This window comes from Amphiura filiformis, chromosome 8, assembly GCF_039555335.1.
Source record: "Amphiura filiformis chromosome 8, Afil_fr2py, whole genome shotgun sequence".
Lineage (NCBI taxonomy): Eukaryota > Metazoa > Echinodermata > Ophiuroidea > Amphilepidida > Amphiuridae > Amphiura > Amphiura filiformis.
Window position 1 is genome coordinate 58,180,568 of NC_092635.1, and position 16,517 is coordinate 58,197,084.

Consider the following 16,517-nt stretch of genomic DNA (forward strand, 5'->3'; position numbering starts at 1 on the left):
TTTGGACTGTCATGAAATATGATAGATGTAATCGCGAAAAATGTCATATTGTCTTGAAACTTTACTTGATGTTATTTACAATCGGAGCGCCCACAATTTAAAGTCATGTCAAGGTCATATGTGGTTAATTGAGCATTTCATAAAATGTGGTGGATGTGATCACCATTAAGCGCCAAACATATTCAAGGTCATGTCAAGGTCATCTGAGGTCTGTTGTTGGATTGTTGCACGGTAATGAAACTTGGTGGGTGTTATCATCTTTCAGTGGGGAAAATTTTTTTATCTGAGGTCAACTGAATATTGATTGTCGGATTGTCAGGAAACTTGCTTGGAGTTGAAATGCATGGAGATTTTTGTCAGACAATTCTGCATTAGATATACTTAGCACACATTTTAAGAGTAAATTTGTATTTCCTATATCCTTGTTGGTATTTACCAATAAATACCCATATGTCCCATCCGGAAATTAATTTACACATAAAACAAATTACCGGTATGAAACATGGTCTTCATCCGTGGCATTGTCTTTTTAAAGACATTTCTTGTTGACGGATAAAAATTTTTAGGGTGGTATACTCCCTTCATAATTCTAGGGTTAAGGTAAAATTCATAATTTTAGAGCATAATAATGTAAGGTACAATTCATTTAAAAATGTATATATTTCAAAAGCTTCCGCGCTTTGCAGATTTTCTATAGTCATTCATTCAATTAGTAATTTACGTAAATGACTAACTTAATCATGACTTAACTAACCAACTTAACTAACTTACTAAAGTAACTCAATCGCGAAATCATTCACCATTAGCAGGATTTATTTGATTTAAATCGGGTTTTTAACTTTTTTTTAAGTTTTTATTACAAGAACTGCTATAACCCATGATAAAGTTAAAAGAGACCGATGGAATGCTAGACATATATGCACAATCCTATTTTGTATTTACAAAAAATCAAAACATGTTTTTCCACGTGGTGAAAATTTCACACTGCAAGAAATTTTTTTGAAAAATCATGCCGGTGAAAAACCTGTTGAATTCTGCACCTTGAAGATTAATTTTTAACAATAGATAAAATGACTATAGACCTCGACCTGTATATAGAGGTATTCTAATTGCATCCAAAAGTTGTAGAAGCATTATAGGAATTTAGGAAAGAAATTAACTTCTATTTATCAGAAATTGTAAAAAATGAAAAAGTTGATCAGTGACTTAAAAAAATTGATTTATATCGTGATTTAATTCAACTGACTTAAATCGTGCCAACCCTGACCACTATAGTCATACAATTTTATATTCTACAAATTGAATATTATAGATGAATAATGTTGAAATGATGCAAGTTAATGTAAAATGATATTACTGTTCTTTTAGTATTATAAATTTAACATATAATTTCAGTATTATTTTCTTTGAATAGCAAAATTATATCTTATTGGACTTATGTTATTATAATTCAAGTATAATCCCAGGAAAATGACCGGTGTTAGTTTCAGGGCGATTCAGTACAGAATGGCGGGCTAATGTAATGACTCAACTGTTCCAATTACCCCCAACACTTTGGGGTAAGTGGGACACATGAGGGGTAGGTGTAAATTTGACACATAGGCCTATAGGCCTAGGCCTATTATGATAGGCCTATTATTACATTAAAAGAACTTATTTTACAGCAATACATATTTAGGGGCCTATATTGGAACATTTGGGCATTATTAACATAATGATACCCAAAAATAGTAATACTATACTACCCGGTATCATGTCCCAATTCATCCGGGCAATTCATACACTGAGGGAGATTTATTTTCTTGGTTTTTGGTGACAAAGCCCCCCAAAAAAAAAAAAAAAAAAAAACCCCACGATTAAGTAATTTTGTTATTTTTTGTATCAAAAATTAATTTCAAGAACCACTGTCCCACCTAAGTGGATGAGGTAGGCCCTAAGTGGGACACACCCTACTAAATAGACCCTAATTGGTCAATTTGCATGAATTCTCATGATTTTCTGCTATCAGGCATGTAGGCCTACAAAGCGTTCTTTTTTATGGTAAATGAAATTAGGCCTACATCCAGCGTTCGAAATTTTGGTTGTCCGGTTGTCCGGGACAACTAAAAAAGTGGCTGGACAACCAAAAATACTGATTCGGTTGTCCGCCGGACAACCATAAATCTGTAGCCAAAATGGACCTTTGTACATACGGACAACCAAAAACTTAGACGGACAACCAGAAATTGTAACCTGGTTGCCCAGACAAACGAGAACCTAGACCAATGACTTTGACTCGCGTAGTGAAGCCAACACTGCTTAGCAACGAATTTGACAAGGACGCATAGGCCTACCTGGACGCAAACAAGCAGACATGTTCGCGTCTATGGAACATGTTGCATTTGACGCGGCGATAACGGCGCAATAATCACGCAAACGAGTGCGTCAAACATGTATGCGATATTTCTCCGCGCCTAGTAACGCGTTTTGGGTCAAGCTGGGAGAAAAAAATCCCAGGTCGACCAAAAATAGCGTATCGCACACGATAGACCACCTAAGTTATTGTAAATCGGTTTCTCCCAGGTCGACCGTCAATTTTGGGTTGCCACATTCGGCCCACAAACGCCAGGATTTTTAGCCAGGTCGACCCATGACAAGCATGCAAATACTAGCCCTACATACGTGCCCCGACCATGGCGATATACATGTGATGAGTATAACCATTGTACGGCATTCATTCATAACTTTGTGCAAGCGCCGGTGTGACTTTTACGATATCAGTTTCAGTGTCTTGACTTGTCTTGGTATCTAACTTAATTCAGTCATAGGCCTACTCTCATTCTCGTATTTATTTAATAGAGTAGGCCCTATTCTTCATTAGTTTGCAAAATACAGAGGCAGATATAATCCCGGGCCGCCGGGATATACATGTAGTCATACTTCCAAGTTTTCTACTTTCTTGAATTTGCGTCAACGTGTAGGCCTAAACTCGCTAAAGCTTACATCCAAGTTCGCATGGACGGTACTACGACTCGATGTTTCAGACTTGTGAGAAAAGGAAAGAGGTCACAAATAGAATCAAATAAAATAATCCAACAAAGAATCACCCTGCCTAAGTGCCGGACATAGGCTATACTAAAATGCAGAAAACCTTTGACGAGCGCGTATTGTAAGGATACATCGCGTATATACTGCGTTGCACGCACTTGTCTCTGATTGGCTGCTAAGGCGATATGTTGTTGCTGAGATGAAATTTATGAATGAACTGTGCGCCGTACGCGTTGTTAGCGCCGAATTTGCAACATCACGGTAGTCGCGCTCGTAAAAGGTTTGCTGCATTTTAGTATAGGCCTACATGTTTTAAACTTTATTATTATCCACCACGAATGGAGTGCCAATTTCTATTAGCCTAAGCTGTCTTTCTATCAACAAACGTGGAATCTCCCAGCTTGACCAATTTGGCCCTAGTAACCCCGTCAATCCGTCAATATCACCTTGGATACGGGGCTTCACCTCCCGCTGTGGTAAAGGATGGGCAGTAATAGGTGGTATGTCTATGCCTGGTTGCCCAGACAAACGAGAACCTAGACCTATGACTTTGACTCGCGTAGTGAAGCCGATGCTGCTTAGCAACGAATTTGACAAGGACGCATACCCGGACGCAAACAAGCAGACATATTCGCGTCTATGGAACATGTTGCATTTGACGCGGCGATAACGGCGCAGTAATCACGCAAACTAGCGCGTCAAACATGTATGCGATATTTCTCCGCGCCTAGTAACCCCGTCAATCCGTCAATATCACCTTGGATACGGGGCTTCACCTCCCGCTGTGGTAAAGGATGGGCAGTAATAGGTCTAGGTGGTATGTCTATGCCTGGTTGTCCGTGGGACACCCCCTACGTCGCGCAAGTGCAACGCGATTATTTCTTTTCTTATTTCTATAGGGACTATATTTTACATCACCGAAGCCCCCCCCGGCCACTTTCAAAATCGTTCCGCCGCCGCCGCTGCTGAAAGACCCTCCTTATTTGGAGTCTAGGCTCTCTCCGAAGGACCCCTAGTTTCGAACAGACTGTGTCCTCATCATATCCCCGTCCCTTCCAACTTGAGTCGAGTGCCCCCCGAACTTGGACGATCCAGGGAATACCAAATTCTACCAGAAATTGCACCAAAATAAGGGACCGTTCACAAACACTTGTTAGGGGGGCTGATGCAAAAAAAAATTCATCACAAAAAAATTTCGGCCTCCCCCCTGTGAGACCTCAAAAATTACAGGGACCCAATTTTTGACATGAAAAGTATGGATCGACCTCATAGAAAAGCATAAAAACTCAATTTTGTGGTCATTTTTTCAGGGCAGCCCTTAAGAGGGTCAAAACTTTTCAGGCCCCCTCCCCTCTTATTGTATCAGCCCACCCCCACCCCTTGGTGTTTGTGAACGGTCCCTAATTTTTTTTTTTTTTAGTTTCAGTATCTTCAGGATGTCGGCCTTGTGCATAATAACAACATCATCGTAGATAAAAATGGCTGACGGAATCGGAGGAGTTGACCGGTTTTATTATGTTTACAGCTGTGACCTCGATGTCAACGTACAAATAAAAGTGTAAGATATTGGCAAGATGTATATTTTGAAACTTTCTAGCATATTCGATTGGTATTAATTACGAGAAAACCACAATTAACAAGCCAAGTTTCCTTCCGAGATCGAGTCTTCGGAATTCGGCAACCACAAACGGTAACTGGACATTTCATCCCCTCGCATTTTCATCCCCTGGTCTGGACATTTCATCCCCTGGACATTTCATCCCCTGGACATTTCATCCCCTCATGTTAAAACGCTATTGTAGCGTTATTTGAGCGTGACAGTAAAAAGATTGCACATGAATATAATAATTGTTTAGGATCTTTAGAAGGAAATAATATAAGGAAATTAATCTTTATTTAAAATTAGTCTTATTTATCCAATGTATGCACCGTGTTCTGTATGAGCTAGCACCAGCTGATCACACGTATAAAAATCGATCGATGTTGAATGGCAATAGTGCAATGAATTTACCTATTGAACAGTGCGTGTAGGCCCCCTACACGGTCCTTAAAAACAAAACCTCCAAACAACTAATTCAAATAAAAAGAACACATTCTGTGGTCAGTGTGCATCCAAGTATGACAATGGGAAACAAATTAAAGTCAATACACGCAGGGGAGATAACTGATATAAGGGCTTAATCCCCATGATTATCCTTAGAATATTCCCATATCAATTCTCACAAGTGGCTTAAGACGACAAAAAGTGCCAAGCGGGGGCCAAGTTTCTCTTTTCATGTAGGTTCACTTGGGTTTATTAAAAATAACATAACAGCTTGGCGTTCCAAGGCTCTGGGGAGTGGGGCAGTGGCTGAAAATAGGTTAGTCTACATTACCAGTCGTTATCTATTTTTTTTTTTTTTTTGAAAATCAACTAATTTTACAAAAATGCATGATGTAGGCCTACGAAAGAGATTGTTTTGGGGTTAATTAAAAATATCACTAACTACATGACTTTATACATTGGCACGGAGGGGTGGGCACGGGCGGGGGCGATGAAAATAGCTTTTAAAGACTACATTACCAGTCGTTATCCACGGACCCGGGAGGGTGTTCTGGGTTGATTGATTGAAAGTTGACTGAACTTAAAACTCATGGTTATAAGAAAATTGAATAGAAAGGAATGGTAGGCCTATACTATTTTTGATATTGATCAGCAAGAAAGTATACAAAGTGCTCCCGCGATTTCGCGACATTTTGGCTACTTTAAAAATCTCACCCCCGAAATCCATTAAATATTGGGCAATTTTTGAAAAGCCGACTTCAAAATTGTTAAATTGGATATTCTGTCATAGTCAATGGTCCTTCAAAACAAAACCTCCAAACAACTAATTCAAATAAAAAGAAAACATTCTGTGGTCAGTGTGCATCCAAATATGACAATGGGAAACAAATTAAAGTTGATACACGCACAGGGAGATAACTGATATAAGGGCTTAATCCCCATGATTATCCTTAGAATATTCCCATATCAATTCTCACAAGTGGCTTAAGACGACAAAAGTGCTAGCGGGGCATCTACTATTTCCATGTTCCATGGCTCTGGGGAGTGGGGCAGTGGCTGAAAATAGGTTAGTCTACATTACCAGTCGTTATAAATTTAAATTTAAATTTAAATTTTTAATTTTACAAAAATGCATGATGAAGGCCTACGAAGGGGTGGGCACGGGGGTGAAAATATAAAATAGCTTAGACTACATTACCAGTCGTTATCCACGGACCGGGAGGGTGTTCATAAAGTATAAGGTCTCACATAAATTTATCATGAATTTAAAAAACTTGGTTAATGACAATTTGACTTCCAGTACGGCGTAGTACAAGCACGACCGAAATATTATGATGCATCCATCATCATGCACAAATCGGATCAAGGTATTTTCAAAATGAAACATTTGTCAAAAATGAGGAAACCAGGTTTCCTGGGTTCCTTGGGCACGGGTTACAGCTCTAAGGTATTTAAGGGTCTTTTGGTGAAAAGCTCAGTCTTTGCGTCCTTCCCCGCTAGAGTCCTTTTTTTCTCAAGTTTCTTTCTTTCATTCATTTACGAATATTATTATGCAGTGCATGGTGATGATGGGGATACAGCTAGATAAGATGGTCATGATGGTCTGAGACTAGGTATTTTCGTCTCAGATTATGCATGGTAGGGTCTTTTGGGGACAAAAACAAACAAATAAATTATAAATAAACAAAATAAGTAAGTAACCACACGATCTTCAGGTGAACAAATATGACTAATTACATGTATACTCGACTGACAAATTATGTTGATTAATATTTTTGAGCAAGTTTGTATGGGGTGAAACTGAGTTTGTCTTACTTTTAGAAAATTAATCTAGAAAATTTAATTTAGAGAAATCAAATTTAAATATTTGCGGTCGTGCGATTTTTTATAACCCGGTCTTTAGGGGCCATGGATTGTAATCCATACAGATGCAGAGTGTAAACTCTGTCGGGAATCACGTAGTTCAAACTTTATATAGTTTCCGGGGAGGTGGGCACTCTAATAGTAAAATGACATGCATGTGCGGAAAACCCCCAAAATCAGTTCTTTCTGCAGTTTTTTGAGCCATATTCTAAAACTTGGTTGCCGATCTTATAACAGTATATACATTGCAGAGTGTCCCCACAAAGTGGTCTTGGGAGCAAAAAATGGCTTTTTGGGTGAAAACAAGAAAAAATTGTATCTTTGGAGGTGGTGAAGGGGATCTTTGGAGGAAAGCAAGAAAAATAAATGGGCAAAAACAGGAGAAAAAGAAAAAATATAATGCAGATATTTATTATCAGTTGAACTGATGGAATTCCAGTATTTTGCGTATAGTGCTCCTTAGTCTTTACCGTTTAGTATTAATTTAATTCTCCTACAAGTATAACTATCCTTGTACTTAACTACTTTTAGGCTAGCTTCAGACTCCGTATTGTACGTACAATATTGTATGTACAATACTTTTCGTGACGTCAAAAAGTATTACACGTGCAATAAATATACGTGCCACGACGAGTTGAATCAGATTAAATAACGCGCTATAACCCTGTGTTTGCTAAATCCAAGCGAGGTCACCAGAAAATCTATGCAAGAGAAATTTCTACTGCTGCTGATGAAAAAATCCTAGAGTGCGTTTGAAGGTTTTTTTTTCACTTTACCAGTAGCCCTAATAAATTCATAAAATAATATAAATCAAATAAAGATTTAGGGCAAATGTTTTTACTCACTGCTCATCTGATCCACTTTCCCAGGAAACTAAATACCGATACTCCTTAGTTTTTCCCTGACTTTCCAGACATAATTATGAGTAAACATCAAATTTAATGTTTACAAAACAATCAAATATATATACATTCTTTTGCATTTTGTACATAAATATTGATATCAATAATGTAGGCCTACAAACATTAAAAAAGGGGGCCTAAGAGTATGTCTATTTTTAATCATATACTAATTCCGCCATGCCCAAACATATCTTATTATGAAATCGTGTAATGGAACCCAAATTCCAATCAAAAATAAAAACAAATTTGTTATCAAATACACTAGGCCTATACATTGTATTATAGGAATTTAATAGATGGTTCATTTTAATAAATAAATAGATTAACACGGGTAATGGACAAGAAATATTTGGCAATACCGGATTTACCAGAGAGCCAGTGGATAAAGAAATTAATTAAAATTAAAAAAATTAAATGAGAAAATGAAAGCAAGGACATTTGGCGAAGTATTGTTTTAGAATTGAAGGAGTCCTAAATGTTATCCTGGCCCCAGGACACTGATTAATGTAAATTCGACCCATAGTTATTTTATCTACTTTTGCCAGCATTCAACCTGTTCAATGTGATTTATGCCTATTTTTAATAAAATTCCGAAATCTGACGTATCAACGTTGTATCGTGTACAAATTATGATTCGAGACTATTTCATTTGACACGGTTGTATGGATTTCAGAAGATCGGTCCTATAATAGATATCGATTAGAGAATTACAGCAAGAGGCTTTGAGGATGCCGTAATCCTCTTGACCATCAACCAATCAGAGAGACATATTTCAGAAATATATTTGTAGGGATGAAACTCTTTCAACTCTGAAATATATATTTTAAGTAATCTCGTTTCACATTTTGGCTTGCAATAAAGCCACGAAGGGGCGGTAATGTTAATATACGATTTCAGTCAAATATTGGTGCAAATATACGATTTCGGTCAACTATTTGGCTATCCTTTGCCCAAAATTATGAAATGTTTATTAGTAACAACAACTCTTAGGAGGGTTTTCTAGTAATTTTAGCGAAATAATGAGGTTAAATAAAAGAAAACCCACTTACAATTTTGGACGCTTAACTGTGGTGTTCTAGGGAATTAAAATATCACAATTAACATGTTTAATTCAAAATCGATGTCCTACAAGCACATGTTCAGATTGTGTGAACATTACAAATACAAACAATAAGGTTGAAAAATAAATAGCCATTTAAAAATGATTTTAAAAGAGCGTCTATTTAGTAAAATAATAACACTGAAAAAGCCAAATATCTGCCTCTGACGAAAAAAAATGTTTTCCATGCTGATTTGTTTTTGTAACAAGTACCGTAGGCCTATGTCATTTCAAAAAGAAAGAAAAAAAGGCGGATATTACTTTTTTAAAACTCAACGCATTACTATTAATACGCCTATAATTAATGAATGAAAAAGTATAGAAGGCGTTGCATCCGGTTCTGATGAGGGGAGGGGCACAAGCCGTTTTCGCAGTTTTCCTATGGGATTTTCTAATATTTCAGATCAAGGGGGGGGGTGGGCTTCCGTGCCCCTAACGCTACGGTTACTGCATTAACACGTTTATGGATGTATTGTGATGATCATAAGTAGGCCTATCATAACATGCCTCAACGATATCAATATGTAAAAAGGTGTTACAAATTCAGAACCAGAATAAATACAAAGGCCTGCAAATAATACTTTTAAACTTTCTAAATCAATATATGACTAAATATCAGTATAAATGAATCTCTAAATCAATTAATCACTCAGTTATCAATAAATAAATAAATAAATAAATAAATAAATAAATAAATAAATAAATAGGCCTAAATAGATAAATCTATAAATAAATAAATAAGATCTGAATGTGCCATTTATATTATTATTACAATTTTAATATTATTAATATAAGTATTAATACTGACGTATTATTAACTTTAAAAAGGTGCCCATTGATTATATAATAATTCAAGTACAGTTGAATCATGGTAGGTATTATGATACCTACCATGGTTGAATACAAGAAGACATTAAAAGATGTTCATCATTCCGTGCACTCACTAAATTTAGAACTCTTAGAAATTTGGCAACTCCGTATCAATTAAGCAACCTATGATTGTAGCAAAATATATATTTTCCCGGTACATACTATTTATTGCACGTGTAATACTTTTTGACGTCACGAAAAGTATTGTACATACAATATTGTACGTACAATACGGAGTCTGAAGCGCGCTTTAGAACCTTTTAATCGCACCTTATCAGTGGTTATATTACAGATTCCCGAATGATTATATAGTTATGTAGATTCCATTGATTTTATAATACACCAGTCAATGATTGAATGAATTCAACTTCCTGTAACCATTCGGCTATTGTTCCTATTGTTTAACATGACATTGCGCTAATCACCTCATCAAGTGGACAATACAACAATATTGCCATGATCCTTCCATACCATATGCAATTAACATATTTATCAATATACAATAAACAGATAAATAGTATTAAAAATGTACTAATTTTGTTAGATGAACAACTTTAAGTAAATAATAATAAACTAACTAAACTAAACTAACTAACTAACTAACTAACTAACTAACTAACTAACTAACTAACTAACTAACTAACTAACTAACTAACTAACTAACTAACTAACTAACTAACTAACTAACTAACTAACGAACGAACGAACGAACGAACGAACGAACGAACGAACGAACTAACTAACTAACTAACCAACTAACTAACTAACTAACTAACTAACTAACTAACTAACTAACTAACTAAGCGAACGAACTAACGAGCAACCAACGAAACTAACCAACTAACTAACTAACTAACTAACTAACTAACAACTAACTAACTAACTAACTAACTAACTAACTAACTAACTAACTAACTAACTAACTAACTAACTAACTAACTAACTAACTAACTAACTAACTAACTAACTAACTAACTAAATAAATAAATAAATAAATAAATAAATAAATAAATAAATAAATAAATAAATAAATAAATAAATAAATAAATAAATAAATAAATAAATAAATAAATAAACAAACAAACAAACAATACATAATAAATACATAAATAACAGGAAAAAAGAGAATACCCACAGTAAATAATAATAATAATGATGATAATAATAATATGCCTAATAATATTAATAGTAATATAATGATAACAATACTCACAGTAATAACAAAAGATATGCGCGTATGCACTGTTCAATTTAGGTAAATTCATTGAATGTATAAACTATTATTAACTATTAGTCTATAAGCCCTGCTGCCATTCAACATTGATCGATTATTATATGTGTGATCAGCTGGTGATAGCTCATACAGAACACGGTGCATACATTGGATAAATAAGATTATTAATTTCCTTATATTAGTTCCTTCTAAGTTCAAGATTCTAAACAATTATTATATTCATATGCATTCTTGAGTCACTGTCATGACTGTCATGCTCAAAGAAGCGTTTTAACACGAGGGGATGAAATGTCCAGGGGATGAAGTGTCCAGGGGATGAAGTGTCCAGTATTCCCACAAACATCATGAACATGATACATTCATTAGTTCGCAACACAAACTTAAATAACGGGCAAAACAGACACATCATTTATCGGTATGACATTTTCGTATTGGTGCTGCCCTATACGGTATGGGTTCCTCATACTAATACATTCATGATACATTTCATCGTACATAAAAAGTAGATTGAACAATTTGGTGGTGTTCAACGATTCGATGTTTCGTCAGTGTTCGATTTACCACCTTCATACCTGCACCAGTGCATGTAACTTTCCCTCTGTGCATGCAGCTTTTCACTACCTGCCTGCACACGTGCATGTACGATTTTAGCGCTAGCGATATGACAAGGCCAATATACAAAAGTAAGCAAGCAGTCAGTCCGATTGGGAAAAACCCAATCTATTTTTAGCGCAACATCTTCTGACTTCATTAGAAGGGCTGGCACAAATCGCACAATTGACAATTCCCGATACCCCTATCACGTGAGAACTGTCACTTTTTTCATTGACTTCCCTAGTCTTCTACAGCCAGTTCGGTCTGATACTCGTCCATCCTAACGAACATTCGCAATAGCCACATACAGTCTGGTCCAAGACTATGACTTCCCTTAGAGGGGCTAGCGTAATGTGACATCATATGCCACCAATTCCCGATACTCTCGCACATGTAGAAGAGTGTCATTTTCATTTCATTGAAAAAAAAAGAACCGGAATTTAAACCGTGGGAAATATTTGTCTACGTACGGAAAATAATCATAATAATGTCCAGCAAAAAAGGAAATAGCTCAAAAAACACTTGCATCATTCTGGAAATCGTGCACCTCATCGGCGACTAGTTCTAGAACAGATGAAGCCACAGCATCCAGTGTTTTGGCTGAGAAATCGGCGAGTGAAGGGGCGAGTGATCGGCACAAAAATGACACTGACAGGGGAGCCGGAAATATTATTACAAGCTTAACTGACAATGATTGTGATTCAATGTGATTTTATGTTTGCTTTAATTTTGGTGCATGCACACTTTTTGCTGTGCATGTAGAAATTTTGGGCTACATGCACCAGTGCAGGTAGGAAAAAATTGTAAATCGGACACTGCGTTTCGTACAAAAGTACTTTATCAAAGTGAGAAAATAGAGAATGTCTGCCAGCGTGGTAAACTAGTTCGCAACACAAACTTTAATAACGGGCAAAACAGACACATCATTTATCGGTATGACATTTTCGTATTGGTGCTGCCCTATCTAAGTTTGCACTGAAGTGCCATCTCAGTTTTGGTGCGCCGATGTGGATCATGTGTTAATGAATTTTTATTTATTCTGGATAAATAATGGGGTATTAATTACAATTACAAGCATAAGAGTTTAGACAAGAAGTACAAGAAGCTGTGTAATTAATATTATGACAAACATGCAACTATTTTAGCTACAGGAGCCTTGTATTTTTTAGTGCAACGTTGCACTAGCTTTTTGTATACACTTCATCCCATACCGTTGTGCAGAGCTACTACGGTATGGGTTCCTCGTACTAGTGGTAAACACTCCCGCAGAAATGAGAAACGCGATGACTATAGTCTATGTTAAAAGGTGCGTACTGGAAATGGCGCAACACGCAAATTAAAGCAGCGTGAGCATAAGCGGTCGCAGACAAACTCTAGATATTAAATGAAATGCAAAGAAAGAGGAAGAGAGACTGATGAAAATAAAGGATGAAAGAAAAGAATGAAAAAGAGAAAGTTTTATTCTGATCATTTTCGTACAAAAGTACTTTATCAAAGTGAGAAAATAGAGAATGTCTGCGAGCGTGGTAAACAAAAATGAGAAACGCAATATTAAAAGGTGTGTACTGGAAATGGCGCGACACGCAAATTAAAGCAGTGTGAGCGTAAGGGGTCGCAGACAAACTCTAGATATTAAATGAAATGCAAAGAAAGAGGAAGAGAGACTGATGAAAATAAAGGAAGAAAGTAAAGAATGAGAAAAGAAAAGAAAGATGATGACAAAAGAGAGAGAGAGAAAGAAAGAAAAAAAAAGAAAGGAAGGAAAAAGAAAAGAGAAAAAAGAAATAAAGAAAGGAAAAAGAAAAGAGTGAAAGTACTCACACCTCCGTCACTACTACGATTTCCACTGGCCTTCTCCGTACGAAGGTCTGAGGCTCCTATGTCTGGTAAGCAGGTACGAATAATTCTGTGTGAATTGAGACGTCAGAGCAGGTCAAAGTACTATTTTAGCCTACGTCCTGTATCCTACAATCACTCAAACAAGGAAATCTCTTCACGAATTCACTCACCTTGCGATCCTACATCATCAATTGAAACAAACATCTAAGTTTCCAAAAACAACTTTGTCATTCCTCAAAACTGCAAGTAACTTCATTTTATAAAAAATTGAAATCCTAATATTACCCATTATTGAAAAATTTGTTCGATTTATGTCAACCAAAAGAACGCAAGTCGAGTTCAGTTGACCAAATTAGTAGCTCCTGCCTCTTGGTCACCTCAGATATGACATCAGTATCAAGCTGCTTATTATATATTCATGAAACAAACCATGTGGTCACAATCGGTGGATCAGATTGGTTGGAATTAACGCCACATGCTTGACCCTACAGGGGTCAGAGATATGCATATTCCTTTATGAATGGCTGCTGGCTAAACAGCGATGCGGATATTCATCACCGGGACTGAGGAATGTGACATTTTCGATGTTTGTACCGGGGAATTTCAGACACAGAGACTTCTACAAATTCGTCCAAAGGTAACCAATGGGTTGAGGATCACATTTTTAACTAGATCACTAAATGTTTCGGAATTGAGGTCGGCTAAAAAGTAGACCATTTCGGGGACTGTAGTTGGTGTAGATGTCACATTTTGAACAGTGAGCGATAAGTGACCAATTTGGCTTTCAGCACATTTATTGGGCCTTGCTCAGTGTGTGAGGCTCCTTTCCTTCCTTTCTAATACTTCCTATAGCAGCTCATTTCAGCTAAACTGTGAAAATAATTCAAATTAAATTTTCTGCCCGTCTTACAATGTATGTCCGAAGATTTCAGGAGAAGATGAAAAGAAGTTTGGAAAATCATGGACAAAGTTTGGCGGACAACCAAAAACTGTTACCTGATTGTCCGATGGACAACCACTTTTTAAAATTTAATTCAAACGCTGCATGGTGTCATGCTTCATTGATTCTGACATATTTTGAGATAGCTCCACATTCTAACCTCAATCCATTGTCGGTTATCGGTGGCCTGCATTACATGTAAGGATAGACTTTTCAATCAATTTGCTTGCAGTTGGATTAATCTGTCCGTCTATCAAGATCCATGAGTTGATATAAATTTTGAGCATAAAATAACTCCCAATTTTGACCTCTGGACTAAATAGTAATAATTAGTCAGCTAGTCATGACTGTTTGGTACTAACTAAGGCCGAAAAAAAAAAATGTTTGGTTGCCCTTCCAAGACAAAAATTTGGAGGGTCGGTAGGTCGATCCTTTTTTTTTTTTTTTCATGGGCTCTTCCTTCATTTTTTTTTTTGCCTAGTCAGCAGCTTGGAAGGCTGAAGTCCCAACCCTGGTATATGATTTGTTGCATTTTCAACTATTTACTTTTCTCTTTTTGTCATCAGTGGAACCTTGGAAGGTAAGCGAGAGCGTCTCAGCTACAAGTCACTGATAGAAGACCCACAGCTGCGTTTTTCTGGTCTACTTGAAGATAAATGTTCCGATCTGTATGTGTCCTGCCACCTATTTGCTGATGGAAAACCTCTGGCATTGCCTACAAGAACGTCTTACAAGTCATTTAGCACAAGATGGAAGTGAGTATTTGGCACCATCATAGACCTATAGTGTGTCTTGTCTCAAGTGGAGAGTAACACCATGTTGCAGTGGCAGATTCAAATCAGCGTGTAAATTGCCCTTCAACACATGTGTTTACGCCCCTTGGGATTAGGTCAGCGTGCGCGATTCAAAACTTCTACTGCAAAATCCAAAATGATGTTACTCTCATATTGAGAAGAGACAGGCTATAGATCTACAGCAATCAGAAATGTGTGAAGTGTGTAAGGCGCCCTCGCTTTCATTGGGCTACCATGTAATGGTGTACGCTCTGTGCACAGCTTAGACCACAAGTCAAGTAATAAAAAATTAACTTTACCATAGAACCTTAGAACTGCCTCAAGTTTTCATCCTTTTTATTTGTTTTTTCTATTGCAGCTGGAATGAGTGGTTGACATTACCAGTCAAATACAGTGACTTACCCAAGAATACAAAGGTAATTGTAATTAAGCGTGTGTGTATCTGTGTACATGTTTGCCACCAATTCGTCGTAGAAGTGACGTAATAATCGGATTAATTACCATAGCAATAGATGAATACAATTTTTGAATAGATCGCCCTGCACTACAATTGCAAGCAGATTGCACTAATCACCTGTGTATGTCTGCAAACATAGATTGAATACAATACGGTACCGCTCTTTTCAAAGATACTGATTTTACAGGTGTGAGTGATCAGCCTTTCTTTGGCATTTATGGGTCAATGCATAGGTACCGCGTGAATGTTGTAGTGCAGGGCGATATATTCAAAATTGTATTCATCTATTGCTATGGTTGTTAATCCGATTATTACGTCACTTCTACGTTGAATAGGGATGTTAATATGAAACTTAACATTCCAACCATGATTGTTACTGCAACTGGGACCATCTATGTTTAGCTAAGGTGTACAATTGATTGTAAACAGCTTATAAAAATGCATTTGAGAGTTTGTCCTCAATTTTTGATATAAAAATCAGTCCACAGTTAATATATTGAAATTTAAAAAAATGTGTATCTTTTGTTTTTAAGGTCAACATTTCAGTTTAGGTGTAGAAAAGCAGGAAAAATAATTATACTGTCTGTGTTTGCATAGTCCAATACAGAATCTGTTTGCTGGCATATATGCGTATTTGTGTATGCATGAGGATGAGTAATTCGTCAATAATGTGGGTGTGTACAATGTATACCATATTCGTTCCATTAACCATCCATGCACCTATAAGCACTCACCCAGTGACTTAACAATTTTAAAAATATTTCATAGTGGGCTGATGTATAGATATACTTATCAATCACTAACCACCTGCAAATGCCTTTAAAACACAAATTTTGATGTAATTCTGACTTCAA

General features: G+C 36.6%; 1 protein-coding gene across 1 annotated transcript in view; it reads left to right on the forward strand.

Moving 5' to 3' along the window:
- The first annotated feature begins 4,466 nt into the window (after positions 1–4,466).
- LOC140159282 (phosphatidylinositol 3-kinase catalytic subunit type 3-like) overlaps positions 4,467–16,517 on the forward strand; it is a 42,780-nt gene continuing 30,729 nt past the window's right edge. The window contains exons 1-3 of the mRNA XM_072182698.1: positions 4,467–4,585; positions 14,979–15,167; positions 15,565–15,622. Of these exons, the coding sequence (XP_072038799.1) occupies positions 4,506–4,585; positions 14,979–15,167; positions 15,565–15,622 (327 nt within the window). The 5' untranslated portion in view covers positions 4,467–4,505. The remainder of the gene's footprint in view (positions 4,586–14,978; positions 15,168–15,564; positions 15,623–16,517) is intronic.